The sequence below is a fragment of the Schistocerca gregaria genome, chromosome 4 (assembly GCF_023897955.1).
Source record: "Schistocerca gregaria isolate iqSchGreg1 chromosome 4, iqSchGreg1.2, whole genome shotgun sequence".
In the NCBI taxonomy this organism is placed as follows: domain Eukaryota; kingdom Metazoa; phylum Arthropoda; class Insecta; order Orthoptera; family Acrididae; genus Schistocerca; species Schistocerca gregaria.
The window spans coordinates 394,932,372-394,948,121 of NC_064923.1; the positions used below are offsets into that span (position 1 = coordinate 394,932,372).

The window sequence follows — 15,750 nt, forward strand, 5'->3', positions numbered from 1 at the left end:
TGGAGGCGGGCTGCACGATGTTGGGGCGTGAGCGGAAGACGGTCTAACGGTGTGCGGGACCGTAGCCCAGCTTCATGGAGACGGTTGCGAATGGTCCTCGCCGATACCCCAGGAGCAACAGTGTCCCTAATTTGCTGGGAAGTGGCGGTGCGGTCCCCTACGGCAGTGCGTAGGATCCTACGGTCTTGGCGTGCATCCGTGCGTCGCTGCGGTCCGGTCCCAGGTCGACGGGCACGTGCACCTTCCGCCGACCACTGGTGACAACATCGATGTACTGTGGAGACCTCACGCCCCACGTGTTGAGCAATTCGGCGGTACGTCCACCTGGCCTCCCGCATACCCACTATACGCCCTCGCTCAAAGTCCGTCAACTGCACATACGGTTCACGTCCACGCTGTCGCGGCATGCTACCAGTGTTAAAGACTGCGATGGAGCTCCGTATGCCACGGCAAACTAGCTGACACTGACGGCGGCGGTGCACAAATGCTGCGCAGCTAGCGCCATTCGACGGCCAACACCGCAGTTCCTGGTGTTTCCGCTGTGCCGTGCGTGTGATCATTGCTTGTACAGCCCTCTCGCAGTGTCCGGAGCAAGTATGGTGGGTCTGACACACCGGTGTCAATGTGTTCTTTTTTCCATTTCCAGGAGTTTACTTGTATCAAAATGATCAATCATCGGTTTCATGTCTTTATAAAAACCTTCAATTTTTGTGTGGTAGATGTAATTATCTATATCTTGATAACACAATTTTCTCCATATTTTGGTTTCATGATTCTATAGTGAAAATCATATATCAGTTCTTTAGCTAAATCAAGTATACTCATGCCCATGTAGATCGGTTTATTAAATTTGATTTTTGTCTTATACTGAAGGATAGCAACAAGATTTTCATTAAATATTGTTACCCCTTTAAAACTTGGCTTTGACACAAGTTTATCTTACTTTTCTTTATGTGTCACTAATTTTATATCTAGCTCATATGTGTTCCATAGTTTTTCCAAATACTGAACTATTCATCGATTTATAGAACATTTTTCAAAATAATTCTTGGCTGTAGTCGTCGTTTCTGTATTAAATCTATGTACTTTTTCAACCAGTCACACTGGTTAAATTTTAAGACTATTTATTTTTGTTATCTTCCTTCCTAGAGACAACTATTGTTTTAGATTTCTGTATTCAACAATATAATTATTTTTGTCAGTCAGAATAGTCAACAATTTACTTCTTTAGTGTTAGGTACAAACTTATTCTCTGGTGCAAGTGGTAAATCTATATGCAGATCATGCCATTTTTAGGCTATTTTAGATCTACTTCAAACACTTACACATGTGCAGATTTATCGTAAATTGCACTTATTTTTGTGCAATCAAAAGAATCTTAATCATCCCATTCAGATTCACCATATGGAAATTATTGACTTATAGCATAACCTTACAGATTGTTTGCATCTAAATATCGTAAATAATCTGATATCTTGCTGACATTATAGCGTTTCATATATTTATTATTTGCTTTTACATATCTTTTACAACACTGTGAAATACCACCTCTTATTCCTTTTCAACCATAAGAGTCATATCATAATCATGTAATAACTCTAGTGGTTGTCTAGTGATTTTCAGCATCACATTCCAAGGTAGCCCTAGTGCAGTAGTAGACCAATATGGATCTAAATCATAAGATTTTATACAAGTTTCTCTAAAATTTTCATACACATCGGCCAATAACAATACACCAGTTATAAGATACAGATCATGATATTCACAAAGGTTTTTGGTATTAAATTTTTCCTAAACTAAGATTGCATTATTACAACCTTCATCACTTATTTCACAGTCATTCAGTTTATTATACAATTCTTCTTTTGCTGGTAGTTCTGTCTCTCCAAACTACTTCCAAGAATCCATGTTGTCATATGGATAGACACCTTTTCTGATCATTACACTTAATAAAAAAAAATTCCTGATGTTTGTGATTTGATTCTTTTTCAAATTTGATGAAAGTTTGTAAGGTGTCAGGCAAATCCAACACCTTACATGAAAACCCTGACATGATAAGCAAATCCAGTAGTATGTCACATAGCTTGGAATAAATCGTGACATTAAATTAACCAAACTAATAAGAGTAACGAGTGAGCAAATGGAATACCACAGTCTAACACAAGAATGCCTAAATGCATGTCGTACCTTCCCACCGTGAGGCAGACGCAGTTCCGAGGGGAGAAACGAGGACAGAAGCCGAGAGCAGAACCGTGTTAAGCTAGATAAGGGAGGGGCTGGGCACACACGCCGCGAGCCTACCTGTACGACTATACAACCCGCATGTTTTAGCATGAGGCTTTTTCGCGTCTCAGGTACGTCAAGGATCACCCCCAGCCCATGTTAAAAGCTAGAGCCCTCCAGAAAAGCAGTATAGATCTTACGATAGCACAAAAGGGCCACTACCACCCGCAAGTTTTATCGTGAGACTTTTTCGCGTGTCTGTTACATTAGGATCACTCCCCAGCCCATGTTAAAAGATAGATCCCTCCAGAAGAGCAGTATAGATCTTACGATAACGCTAAAAGGACCACACTAGCTGCAGGTTTTAGCGTGAGACATTTTAGCGTCTCTGTTACGTTGCAAACTTTAAAAACATTGCCCCACCACGAAAAGTATAACGTTTCTCATTGGATAGACAGAATTTTTGTAGGCAGAGCTTAAGGTTAACATTGAGACCCTGATTGGTCAGATGAAAACATAGCCAGATAGTTTTTTTTATAGCAACTTCAGTAAATTGTAGTGAGGAGAAGTTAGAGTTGGTTCCGAGACGGCGAGCTGGACGGCTGGTGCCCCGGCCGCTGTCGCCCTGACGCTGCCTAAACACCGACAAGGTAATGAACGCACGCGATGCCGCATTTTTGAGCGCATAAGGCTTCACTCAAAACTGCAGAAGTCTCATCTGTTACACCCCCTTTTTGCGTAATACTAGTGTCGATCGTTAATTAAAACTCATGGTGTTCACATTTGCCACTTGAAGTAAAGATCTGAAACGCGATGATTTTTCTATTTTATAGTTCGTGAGAAGCCACATCAGCCACTGTAATTTACGACAGGTTAGATAAGTAATTAAAGATAATTGAGGGTCACTGTAGACCATTTTGATAGTTTTCTCTATTGTGAAACTTAATTTAAACCTAGATTATAGATGTGATATGGCATAGGTCATCCTTCGATCGATTGTAGAACTTGGAAACCCATTCAGGGAATATTCGTTCACATTTTTGTTGAACGCAGTTGGTTTTTACCATCCTGTATTAAAACATTTCCTTTTATCAATAGTGCAATTTATAAACGATGTTTTGTGAGTAGAATAAAATTTCCAATGGTAAACTTAACTGCTTTTTTCGACGATATTTTACCAGCTAACTAAAAATAGGAAAGCCTTGAATCCTTTTCACTAAATTTAGTTAGTATTAAGATTCTTTTACAGGGAGTGCAGTGGAGCTGACGCTGAGATCATTTAGTATTTGGTTATATCAGCGCTAGTCTCACTGAACTCTTCTGAATTCTACATGTCATGTGTCGTCTGGCGTCTCCTTACCAGCAACAGGTCCCAGGTTCAAACTAGTTAATTCCCTAAAAAACACGCTCAGAGCGTCGTTGCGCGAAAGTGGTAGAGAGACACGATATAGAACAATCAGACACCACCATGAATGTTTAGAAGTTTGTCAAGTGAAGAAGCCATCAGCCAAGCCTCTAGATTCTTCACTAAATACTGATTCTGAAACTTTTAAGTAGGCCTCCGAAGCCTAATTGATATCTATCTCCAAGAGTTTACCAGTTCAGATTTAAGAGTATGTCCGTCGCACTCTTATGTGCCGCCCTGCTTTGTATACGTTAGATGTCCGTTGTCGATCCTATTTGGTATGGGTCCTACATTATGTTCTATGATGGGACGCACAACTTGGACAAAAATATGGAAACACGGCGAGATATCCATACTTTAACATAAATAGAGATGCTAGTCAGGCCTGTCGGTTGTGTTATTGTATTTGACCACGAACAGCATCTGTGCAATGCCCTCATACGTTTTGAGTGCCATTCTTGGTCCGAACAGTGAAATGTGCAGATGTGAATGCATTATGTCGCCGCTAAGGGAAATCGAATGTCGGCAAACTGTTGATGCTCGTATGATGGATTCTCCCATAACAAAAATTGCCGAGATGTTCCGTGTTTCAGGAGGCACCATATCGCAAATTTATAATGCATGTAGAAAAAGCGGAAAAACATCGTTCACTAAGTCACAACGCCGACATAAGGGTGTATTGAGCGCTCGTGACAGACGGTGTTTGAAGAGGATTCTGATGAAAAATAAGAGCCCGACAACTGCAAATGTCACTGCAGAACTAAGTGTTGCACTCGTGAACCACGTCAGGAGCGAAACGATACGAAGGGAGTTCCATAAGCAGGCAACTACAGCGTGAGCCGGCATCCCAAAGCGATTTATCAGTGATGGAAATGTCCATAACCGGAAAATGTGGCGTTAAAACCATAAAATCTGAACCATGGAGCAACAGGAGATCATTTGTTCGGATGAGTCTTGTTGCACACTCTTTCCAACTTTTTTTTGTGAATTCCTAAGAGACCAAACTGCTGAGGTCATCGGTCCCTAGACTTTACTTAAACTAACTTATACTAAGAACAACACACTCACACCCATGCCCGAGAGAGGACTCGAATCTACGGCGGGAGGGGCCGCGCAATCCGCGACATGGCGCCTCAAACCGCGCGGCCACTCCGTGGGGCCTTCCCAACTTCTGGCGGGTAAAACATGTTGATGGTGATTTGGACAGCCATATCGTAGTATGTCATGAACACTGTGCAAAGCCACCTTACTGGTAGGTTTCTGTGTCCATTTTGGCTGATTAGTTCCATGTTCCCCAAGGTATTGCTCTGTTCCAAGACGTCAGGGGCCCTTTTCACACAGCTCACATTGTCCAGGACTGGTTTTTTGAGCACGAGGATGAACTGCCGCATCTTCCCCTGGCCACCGGTCACTAGTACTCAAAATTACTGAGTCTGCGTGGTCTACATTAGAGAGAAGGGTGCGCGATCGCTGTGCACCTCCATCATCGCCATAAGATTCCCTTGAGAACCATTCAGGACCTATATTTACGAATTCCGAGACGACTGGAACCTGATTTGAATGCTAAAAACTTCTCTAAACCGTATTAAGCATCGTAATGTTTTTTGGCGTTTCCATATTTTCGACCACCTCCTTCATTTGTAAGCTGTTCCGTTTGTAAACTGTATTTTCGCATTATTCTGCCATTGGACCGAAATTTATCATCCGTGTTACTTACGACTGAGCATGTGTGATTTTTCCATTTGATATTCCTACTAAGTGTTATTTGTACAAGTCGAATGGCTCCAGTTGTGACTCATGAACGTTGTATTCACAGAATACTACAATTCTGCTTTTTGTAATTTTACGTTTCGGGCGTTTAAAACGAGTTACAAAATTAGCAACACCTTGAAAGCTTTGCTAGATTTGAACAGATATTAGTGCAGATTTTTCTGATAGTAATTCATCATAAATACCTGTATCGCCTGTGAAAAGTCTGAGGCTACTATTAATATCGTCCGTCAGGTCATTAATGTAGGATATCAACAACGAGGGTCCGAACTGACGTACCTGTACACGGCTGAAGGTAATTTTACTTACTTAAATGCTGCGTCCGCTCTACGATGAAATCTTCAGCGGAGTCACAAATTTTAATTGATTACTCACGTAGTCATATTTCTGTGTGCTCTTGAGTCATATACAGATGCATTTGGATTGATTTTCGTAGAAATGAAGCAATGTCTTAGCAGCATAACGTAAAAAAAATTGAGAACAGTAGTACTATCTCTGATATGGAGTTAAATATAACTACTTTTGGGGCCGGCCGCGGTGGCCGAGCGGTTCTAGGCGCTTCAGTCCGAAACCGCGCGATTGATACGGTCGCAGGTTCGAATCCTGCCTCGGGCATGGATGTGTGTGGTGTCCTTAGGTTAGTTAGGTGTAAGTAGTTCTGAGTTCTAGGGGACTGATGACCTCAGACGTTAAGTCCCATAGTGCTCGGAGCCATCTGAACCACCTGAGCTACTTTTGGGGATCAGCACGACTGAATACAAACCGAAGGGGCCCGGATTCGATTTCCGGCCGGGTCGGAGATTTTCTCCACTCTACGACTTATTGTGCGGCTCTCATCATCATTCCATAATCAGCAACACGCAACGCGTCTAACTGACATAAAATGATTTGCATCAGGTGGCACGCCCTCACACGACAGATAGGATGTTCACTGATAGCTGCCCACATACTTTTGATCAGATATTGTACGTTAACTTAAAACGATGTATCAAGTTATACTGTTAACAAAGTATTATTCTTATATTAGAAAATTTGTCTATGTTATTATTAGTATTATTTTACCCAAGGCAACTATTGTTCGTTGAAAGTGGGAGTGACAGCAAATTATACAGGGTGAGCCAAAAATGATATAGAAATTTATTGAGGTAACTTCGAGAATCGGTAGATTTGTCATTTTGTAGAAAACAACCTCAAGTTTCACATAAAAATGTCAAGCGTCATTTTGGTTCGATGTGACCATTTGTGATCGGCAAACATCCCACCAGTAATCAATTTCTCCCCACCCTCGTTGCACAAGCTCGATAACGGCAACGTAAATTCGATTTTTCAGGTCAGCTGAATTCTTTGGTATGGGAGGAACGCACACACACACACACACACACACACACACACACACACACACACACACACACACACACACACACGGTTCAAATGGTAGCTCTAAGCACTATGGGACTTAACATCTGAGGTTATCAGTCTCCTAGACTTAGAACTAATTAAACCTAACTTAAAGACATCACATACATCTATGCCGGAAGTAAGATTCGAACCTGCTACCGTAGCAGCAGCTCTGTTCCGGACTGAAGCGCCTAGAACCGCTCAGCCAAAGCGGCCGGCCACGCACACGGTCTTTATTGAAACAATGGAGAAAGAAATCCAGAGGTGTCAAGTTTGAGGAGCGAAGTGGCCATACGACTGACCCTTCACGACCAATCTACCGACGTGGGAAGCGATTATCGAGGAAACCTCGAACTTCCGTGAGGAAATGAGGTAGCGCACCCTTTTGCCAGTAGTAAAGCATCCCATATCGGTCATCTTCATCGGTCTGTATCAGTGCCGAGGAAGAAGTCTGCCGATACTAGCCGCTAGAGCGCTACATCGGCTTTCCTCGCGTGTTCCAGATCGCTGTGGCGTGCAGGATGAGGCGGCGGTCGGCGAGGCCGCGCTGAGCCCGCATGTCGACGCTGCCGCGCGCGCATGCGCCCGGCGGCGGCGTCGGAGGCGGCAGGGCCCGCGGTGCCGGCGGCGGCAGAAGCCGCGAGCGGCCCAGCAGCCTGTACGACAACCTGCCGGCGCCGCCGCCGCCGCCGCTGCCGGCCGCCGACGTCTCCTCCGACGGCGACTCGTCGAGCGCCGCGGCGCCGCTGCCCCCCCTGCCGCCGCCCCCGCCGCCCCCGCCGCTGGCCTCCTCGACGCCCGCCGGCCGCGCGTCGCGCTCGCTGCTGGCGGCGGCGCCGGAGACGCCGTCGCTGCTGCCGGCGCTCAACACGACGGTGCCGGTGAACGTGGCGGCGCGGCCCGCCGACCTGGCGCAGCGGCACGCGCCCACCAGGTCCTCCTTGCGCCACTCGCGGCTCGTCTCCAAGGCCTACCAGCAAGGTAAGCCTCCACTGCTGCAGCTGCTTTCGAGCAGACGCACATACACTGATAAGCCAGAACATTGTAACCACCTACTTAATAGCCGGTATGTCCACCTCTCGCACGGATAACAGCGGCGAGGCGTCGTGGCATGGAAGCAGTGAGGCTTTGGTAGGTCCCTGCAGGGAGCTGGAACCACATCTGCACACACAAGTCACCTAATTCATGTAAATTCCACGGGGGGGGGGGGGGAGAGTGATTAACTCTGAAGCCACATTCAGTCACACCCAAGATGTGGTCGATCAGGTTCAGATCTGGCGAGTTGGGGGCCAGCACATCAATTGGAACTCGCCGCTGTCTTCCTCGAACCATCAGTCAAACTCTTCATCATGTGACATGGCGCATTATTTTGTTGAAAAGTGCCACTGCTGTCGGAAAACATGGCCATCTGAAGGAGTGTATGTGGTCTGCAGCCAGTGTACAATACTCCTTGGCTGTCATGGTGCCTTGCATGAGCTTCACTGGACAAATGGATGCCCCAGAGTGTAATGGAGCCACTGCCAGCTTGTCTCTATCCCACAGCATAGATATGAAGTAGCTGCGCCCCTGGAAGACAACGGATTCGCACTCTCCCTTTGGCTTGATGAAGAAGGTGTCAAGATTCATGAGACCTTGCAATGCTCTGCCACTGCGCCAACGTCCAGTGCCAATGACCACATAGCCATTTCAGTCGTAGTTGCCACAGTCATGGAGGTAAGATTGGCACATGCATGGGTCATCAGCTGCGGGGGCCCATTGTAAAGAGTGTTCAGTGCACTGTGTGTTCAGTGCATTAAAATCTGATGTTAGTTCCACCACAGTTTGCCGCCTTTGTCTTATTTTACCAGTCTGCCCAGCCTGTGACGCCCGACACCTGTAAAGAGGTGTGGCCACCCATCCCCACGACGTCTGAACATGGTTTCACGTTGGTTTCGCCACATGTTGAAAACATTCACCACAGCACTCCTCAAACAACTGACAAGCCGTGCAGTTTCCGAAATTCTCATGCTGAGCCTCCAGGCCACCACGATTTGCGTATGGTCAAATTCAGATAGATCATGCATCTTCCCCATTCTGCACACTGACAGCTAACTCTTGTGGACAGCAGTCATTCTTTGTCAGGGACGCTGCTATTGCCTGGACAGCGTTATATCGGTAGAGGTCGGTGGTGGTCACAATGTTCTGGCTGATCAGCACACAGCAGTTTCATTCGAAAGGTGACAAGAACTCTATGTCCAAACAGGTGTCAGAAGGCCCAAAGGTACTGACCGATTACCGTATAGTCCTCAGCTGAGGGTGTCACTGGATGTTTAGATAGAGGGGCATGCAGTCAACACACCACTCTCTCAGTCATTGTCAACTTTCGTGACTGATGCCACTACTTTCAAGTCAAGTAGCTCCTCAATTGGCCTCACAAGGGCTGAGTGGACCCCACTTGCCAACAACACTTGACATTCCTGAACAGTGACCCATCCAAGTGCTAGCCAAGCCTGACGGCACTTAACTTCAGTGATCTGATGGGAACCGGTGTTACCACTGCTACGAGGCCACTGGCTTAAAGATGACAAGAATGTGTTAAATAGTTATTGCCCAATTTGTGATATCTTTTTCCACAATATTTGAAAAAGAACTTTACTCAAGAACAGTCTCATAATTTACCTGGTACATCTCAGTTTGCGTTGCAGAAGGGTAGTTCGACGCAGACTACTATTTACGCATTCTCTCAACACAAATTAAAAGCCTTAAATAATAAATTATCTCCAGTTGATATTTTTCGTAATCATTTCAAGGCGTTTGGTCGTATAGATCATGTTACTGTCTTACAAAAACCCATGTTTTAAGGAATTAATGCGCTTACAAAAACAGTTTTATGTCTTGAAAGCAAGGGTTGGCTGCAGAATTGATTTTATTGCTTTATTTATTCCTGACGATCGTTTCGCCTGATAGATCAATGCAGAATAACGTGGCCAATAGATGCGCAGTTGGCTGTGGGGAGAGTTGTAGTTGTGGGGATTGCGGGCAGGTGCTGTACGGGAAATACCGAGCGCTGGAGAGGGACCTCTGTTCTAAACCGAAGCCAATGTTCACATTTTTTGTGGAGCCCCTCCACTTCCACACTTGCATTTGATCCTCCAAAAAGGATCTGTCATTTCTGGTTTAGTTAGTACTTAAAAAGAATTCTGCTGAAAGTGCAACAAATGCAGCTATTTATTTTCACCTGTTTCATTAACCTCTTATAACTTTCAGAGAAGCGTCATGAATGGCGAATTTTGAGTAAAACCCACACATTTCTCTTGTTGCATTCTGAAATCTGCTTCTTTTGCCAAAACACAGTTTCACCTCACTAACGTGTTGTGCAGACCCAGCGGCAAGATAATTCTGAAACAGTGGTTTATTTAGTGAGGGACTGAGCGAAAGTAAGGTCAGTAGCTTATGAAAAAGCACATCCTTGGTACAAAATAAACGTGTAATGTCTCACTTAAGCTGTTCCAAAACCCATAGCATTTCTCGTGGCCCTTAAAAATTACATTCTTTCACCGAAAAAGTCAGTCGTAAAAGTTAGTGGAATAACACAGTGGATATTGAAGTTTTACATGATAACCATACGGCAAAGTAATTTCCTCTTTGAGTGCACATTAGATCAATTTTCTCGACATTGGCGACAGATAGAGACCTCCAACCAAGCCTAAAGAAACATTCAATGTCTTAGCTAAATTTCATACGCAGCAACATATTATGTATATGCGCCAAATGCAAAATATAGCGATGCCTATTTTTCATTGCAAACGTTTTCGAATTTCACGCAGTCTCTTAGTTCCATGTAAATATCACAATAACTGTGTACATTTACGAAATAATGGGCACATCATCATGAAGCTGACACTTAAAGCTATTAATAATGCAAAAATGAATATTTTTTATCGAGTAGTTTCTGCAAAATCGTTTGAGAAAACTACAGGGCGTGCGCCTCGACTCTGTCAATCGCTGACCGACCGAACGGGAGCACGTTCGGCCTCCCTTCTCACAAAAATGGTCACGGTGCATCGGACACCATATTTGGTGGTGACTCTACGAGGCATATTCCGACTGATCAGTATGGTGTCAGTAAGTGGATTTTGGGTGCGACAATAAGGGCATCGGAAATAATAGGCTGCCCTTGTCATATATAGTAAAATAAATCGAAGCAAGTATGTGCTCTTGCCGTATGTTAACAGGGTAACACCCGGTAACCTTTCAGGTCTGTGTAGCACAGACCAGTGGCTGGAAGGCAGTATCAGATACGTCACATGGTAAATGCGCTGGAGGTGCCGTTCTTCGTCCTTCTATATTTTATAGTGTAGCAGGCCAGAGAACGAAAAATTGTGCCTCCAGCGCGTTTATCATGTACCGGACTATGTACGGGCCTAATTCTGACTTCCAGCGACTGGCTATGCTGCAAAGACCTGAAAGATTATCAGGTGTTAAGCCTTTAACGTATGACACGAGAAGATACTTGCTTCGATTTGTTTTAATATGTATGACGAGGGCAGTTTATTTTTGCTGACGCCCTAATCGTAGCACAACACTATTCTGTTCAATCTGAAGATGCCTAGTGTTAGGTGAAACACGGGTCATGAATAAATACAGAAATAAAATCAATTCTGCGAACAAGACTGTTGTATTCACCACATTCTGTTTATTGGTTGCTGTACCACACGCCACGAAGTGAAAATTCTACAGTCGAATTTAATCATACGTAACAAACAGAATACATAAATTTGGGTTGAATTTGAAACCATGTTAGGAGAGAAAATTTCAGCGACTGGGGAGAAATCAAGATGGGCATCCCACAAGGCTCAATTCTGGGTTCACTCCTACTGCTCATAGTCCGGACTCCGTCGCTAAGTGGTCAGCATGGCTGATTGCAAGGCAGGGGATCCAGGTTCGATTCCCAGTAATGTCAGGGATTTTTCCTTCGTAGGAGGACAGTAACGGTTTGCACTTAGCCTCGTGAGGCGATTGGTTTGTAGCAATTCAAAGGTCAGAAACCCGTCACCGATGAGGAGAGGTACGTATTGACCTCATGTCCCTCCATACCGCATCCGGTGACGCTATTGGCTGAGGATGACACGGTGGTCAGCCGGTCCCAGTTGGCCCGTCTGGACTGGAACGCGGAGCTTTGCCTTTTTATCTAATCTTAAGACACGTGAATGACTTTTCACTTAACATTCATTAAGTGGAATTGGTACTTTTGTATATCATACTAGTGTTATTATAAATCTTATCAGAGGAGAAGCAGGAAAGAAACTGTTAATGATGTCCTTTGAAGAATTATTTTGTGCTTCTCTCAAAATGAACTCTTCTAAATTTTGAGAAAAAGCACTATATGTAATTGTGTATAACAAATACAGCCCTACCAACAACTGACGTAGCACTTGAACAGCAGTCAGTAAACACGGTATAATGTTCCAAGATTTTGGATGTAAACGTCGATGAAGACGTGAACAAGAATAAGCATTTTACTGAGTTGCTCAAACAATTAAGTTCAGATACTTCACCAACAGTTATGTAATAGGATTTCGGCATTCAGCTGCACCTTCACAAGGCGCTATTAAAAAATTTCCGTCCGAAGGCGGTGCAGTCCAGAATCGGTATGTCAATGAGGCAAAATCGCCGTGAGCATTGAGACGGGCATCCCACCGAAATACTAGGTTGAAGATACCCGTTGGAAACACCGTGTCCTGCTGCGCGAAGAAGACCGTAACTGCCTATGGCACATCCTAGTCCGACAGGAATCGTCGACCTTTCAAGGCCTTTTTTAAGCGACCGAAGGCGTGACAATCGCACGGGGAGAGATCAAGGCTGTACGGCTGTTGCTTGGGTGCCTCCCACTTGAGTAGTACATTACATTTGCGACATGGGGACTTGCGTCATCATGAAGCAGCAGCATACCATGTCACTCACTATTCCACAACGATGATTTTCGATAGACAGGCTGCCCCATTCTCCGATGTATATCTGCCAGTGTCTGTTCTTAGAGAGCCAAGAAAAAAATAACATCTACGTCTACATTTACATTGGTACTCTGCAAATCAAATTCGAGCGCCTGACAGAGGGTTCATCGAACCACGTTCACAATAATTCTCTGTTATTAAAATCCTATACAGCACGTGGAAAAAACGAACACCGGTAGAGTATCTTTCTGTTCGAGCTCTGATTTCCCTTATTTTATTCTGAAGATCGTTTCTCCCTATGTAGGTCGGCGTAAATAAAATATTTTCGCATTCAGAAGAGAAAGTTGGTGACTGGAATTTCGTGAGAACATTCTGCCGCAGTTTTGAAAACCGCCTTTGTTTTATATCAACCCCAAATCCTCTATCAGTCCAGTGATACTCTCTCCCATATTTCGCGATGATACAAAACATGCTGCCCTTCTTCGAACTTTCTCGACGTACTCCGTCAGTCCTATCTGGTAAGGATCACACACCGCACAGTACTATTCTAAAAGAGGACGGACAAGCGTAGACTAGGCAGTCTCTTTAGTAGACCTGTTACATTTTGCCGGCCGATGTGGCCGAGTGGCTCTAGGCGCTTCAGTCCGGAACCGCGCTGCTGCTACGGTCCCAGGTTCGAATACTGCCTCGGGTATGGATGTGTGTGATGTCCTTACGTTCGTTAGGTTTAAGTAGTTCTAAGTCTAGCGGACGGATGACCTCAGATGTTAAGTCCCATAGCGCTTAGAGCCATTTGAACCATTTTGTTACATTTTCTAAGTGTGCTGCCAACAAAACGCGGTCTTTCGTTTGCCTTCCACTCAACATTTTCTATGTATTCTTTAGAATTTTAGTTGTTCTTAATTGTAATTCCTAGATATTTAGTAGAATTTACGGTCTTTGGATTTTACTGATTTATCGTGTACTCGAAGTTTAACCGATTCCTTTTATCACTCATGTGGATGACCTCACACTTTTCGTTATTTAGGGTGAATTGCCAATTTTCGCACCATACAGATATATTTTCTAAATCGTTTTGTAATTTCTTTTGATCTGCTGACTTTACTAGTCGATAAACGACAGCATCAACTGCAAACAACCTAAGACTACAGCTCAGATTGTTTCCTAATTTGTTTATATAGATAAGGAACAGAAAAGGGCCTATAACTCTACCTTGAGGAACGCCAGAAATCACTTCTGTTGTACTAGACGACTTTCCGTCAGTTACTATGAACTGTGACCTCTCTGACAGGAAATCACGAATCCATTTGCATAACTGAGACGATATTCCATAAGCACGCAATTTCACTACAAGCCGCTGGTGTGGTACAGTGTCAAAGGCCTTCTGGAAATCCAGAGATACGGAATCAATTTGAAATCCCTTGTCAATAGCACTCAACAATTCGTTTGATTAAAGAGCTAGATGTGTTTCACAAGAACGATGTTTTCTAAATCCTTGATGACTGTGTGTCAATAGACCGTTCTCTTCGAGGAAACGCATAATATTCGAATACAATATATGTTCCAAAGGCCTGCCTCATATCGACGTTAATTATTTGCACCTGTAATTTAGTGGCTTACTCCTACCACCTTTCTTGAATATTGGTGTGACTTGTGCAACTTTCCAGTCTTTGGGTACGGGTCTTTCGTCTAGCGCATGGTTGAATGTGATTGGTAAGTATGAAGCTGTTGTATCAGCATACTATGAAAGGAACCTAACTCGAATATACACTCCTGGAAATGGAAAAAAGAACACATTGACACCGGTGTGTCAGACCCACCATACTTGCTTCAGGATACTGCGAGAGGGCTGTACAAGCAATGATCACACGCACGGCACAGCGGACACACCAGGAACCGCAGTGTTGGCCGTCGAATGGCGCTAGCTGCACAGCATTTGTGCACCGCCGCCGTCAGTGTCAGCCAGTTTGCCGTGGCATACGGAGCTCCATCGCAGTCTTTAACACTGGTAGCATGCCGCGACAGCGTGGACGTGAACCGTATGTGCAGTTGACGGACTTTTAGCGAGGGCGTATAGTGGGCATGCGGGAGGCCGGGTGGACGTACCGCCGAATTGCTCAACACGTGGGGCGTGAGGTCTCCACAGTACATCGATGTTGTTGCCAGTGGTCGGCGGAAGGTGCACGTGCCCGTCGACCTAGGACCGGACCGCAGCGACGCACGGATGCACGCCAAGACCGTAGGATCCTACGCAGTGCCGTAGGGGACCGCACCGCCACTTCCCAGCAAATTAGGGACACTGTTACTCCTGGGGTATCGGCGAGGACCATTCGCAACCGTCTCCATGAAGCTGGGCTACGGTCCCGCACACCGTTAGGCCGTCATCCGCTCACGCCCCAACATCGTGCAGCCCGCCTCCATTGGTGTCGCGACAGGCGTGAATGGAGGGACGAATGGAGACGTGTCGTCTTCAGCAATGAGAGTCGCTTCTGCCTTGGTGCCAATGATGGTCGTATGCGTGTTTGGCGCCGTGCAGGTGAGCGCCACAATCAGGACTGCATACGACCGAGGCACACAGGGCCAACACCCGGCATCATGGTGTGGGGAGCGATCTCCTACACTGGCAGTACACCTCTGGTGATCGTCGAGGGGACACTGAATAGTGCACGGTACATCCAAACCGTCATCGAACCCATCGTTCTACCATTTCTAGACCGGCAAGGGAACTTGCTGTTCCAACAGGACAATGCACGTCCGCATGTATCCCGTGCCACCCAACGTGCTCTAGAAGGTGTAAGTCAACTACCCTGGCCAGCAAGATCTCCGGATCTGTCCCCCCATTGAGCATGTTTGGGACTGGATGAAGCGTCGTCTCACGCGGTCTGCACGTCCAGCACGAACGCTGGTCCAACTGAGGCGCCAGGTGGAAATGGCATGGCAAGTCGTTCCACAGGGCTACATCCAGCATCTCTACGATCGTCTCCATGGGAGAATAGCAGCCTGCATTGCTGCGAAAGGTGG

At 45.3% G+C, this 15,750-nt stretch overlaps 1 protein-coding gene across 2 annotated transcripts in view; it reads left to right on the forward strand.

Moving 5' to 3' along the window:
- The window catches only part of LOC126365844 (uncharacterized), a 333,343-nt gene that overhangs the window by 226,119 nt on the left and 91,474 nt on the right, over positions 1-15,750 (forward strand). For both annotated transcript variants that reach the window (XM_050008482.1, XM_050008484.1), the window contains exon 3: positions 7,300-7,777. In XM_050008482.1, coding sequence (XP_049864439.1) covers positions 7,354-7,777 — 424 coding nt within the window. In that variant the 5' untranslated portion in view covers positions 7,300-7,353. The remainder of the gene's footprint in view (positions 1-7,299; positions 7,778-15,750) is intronic.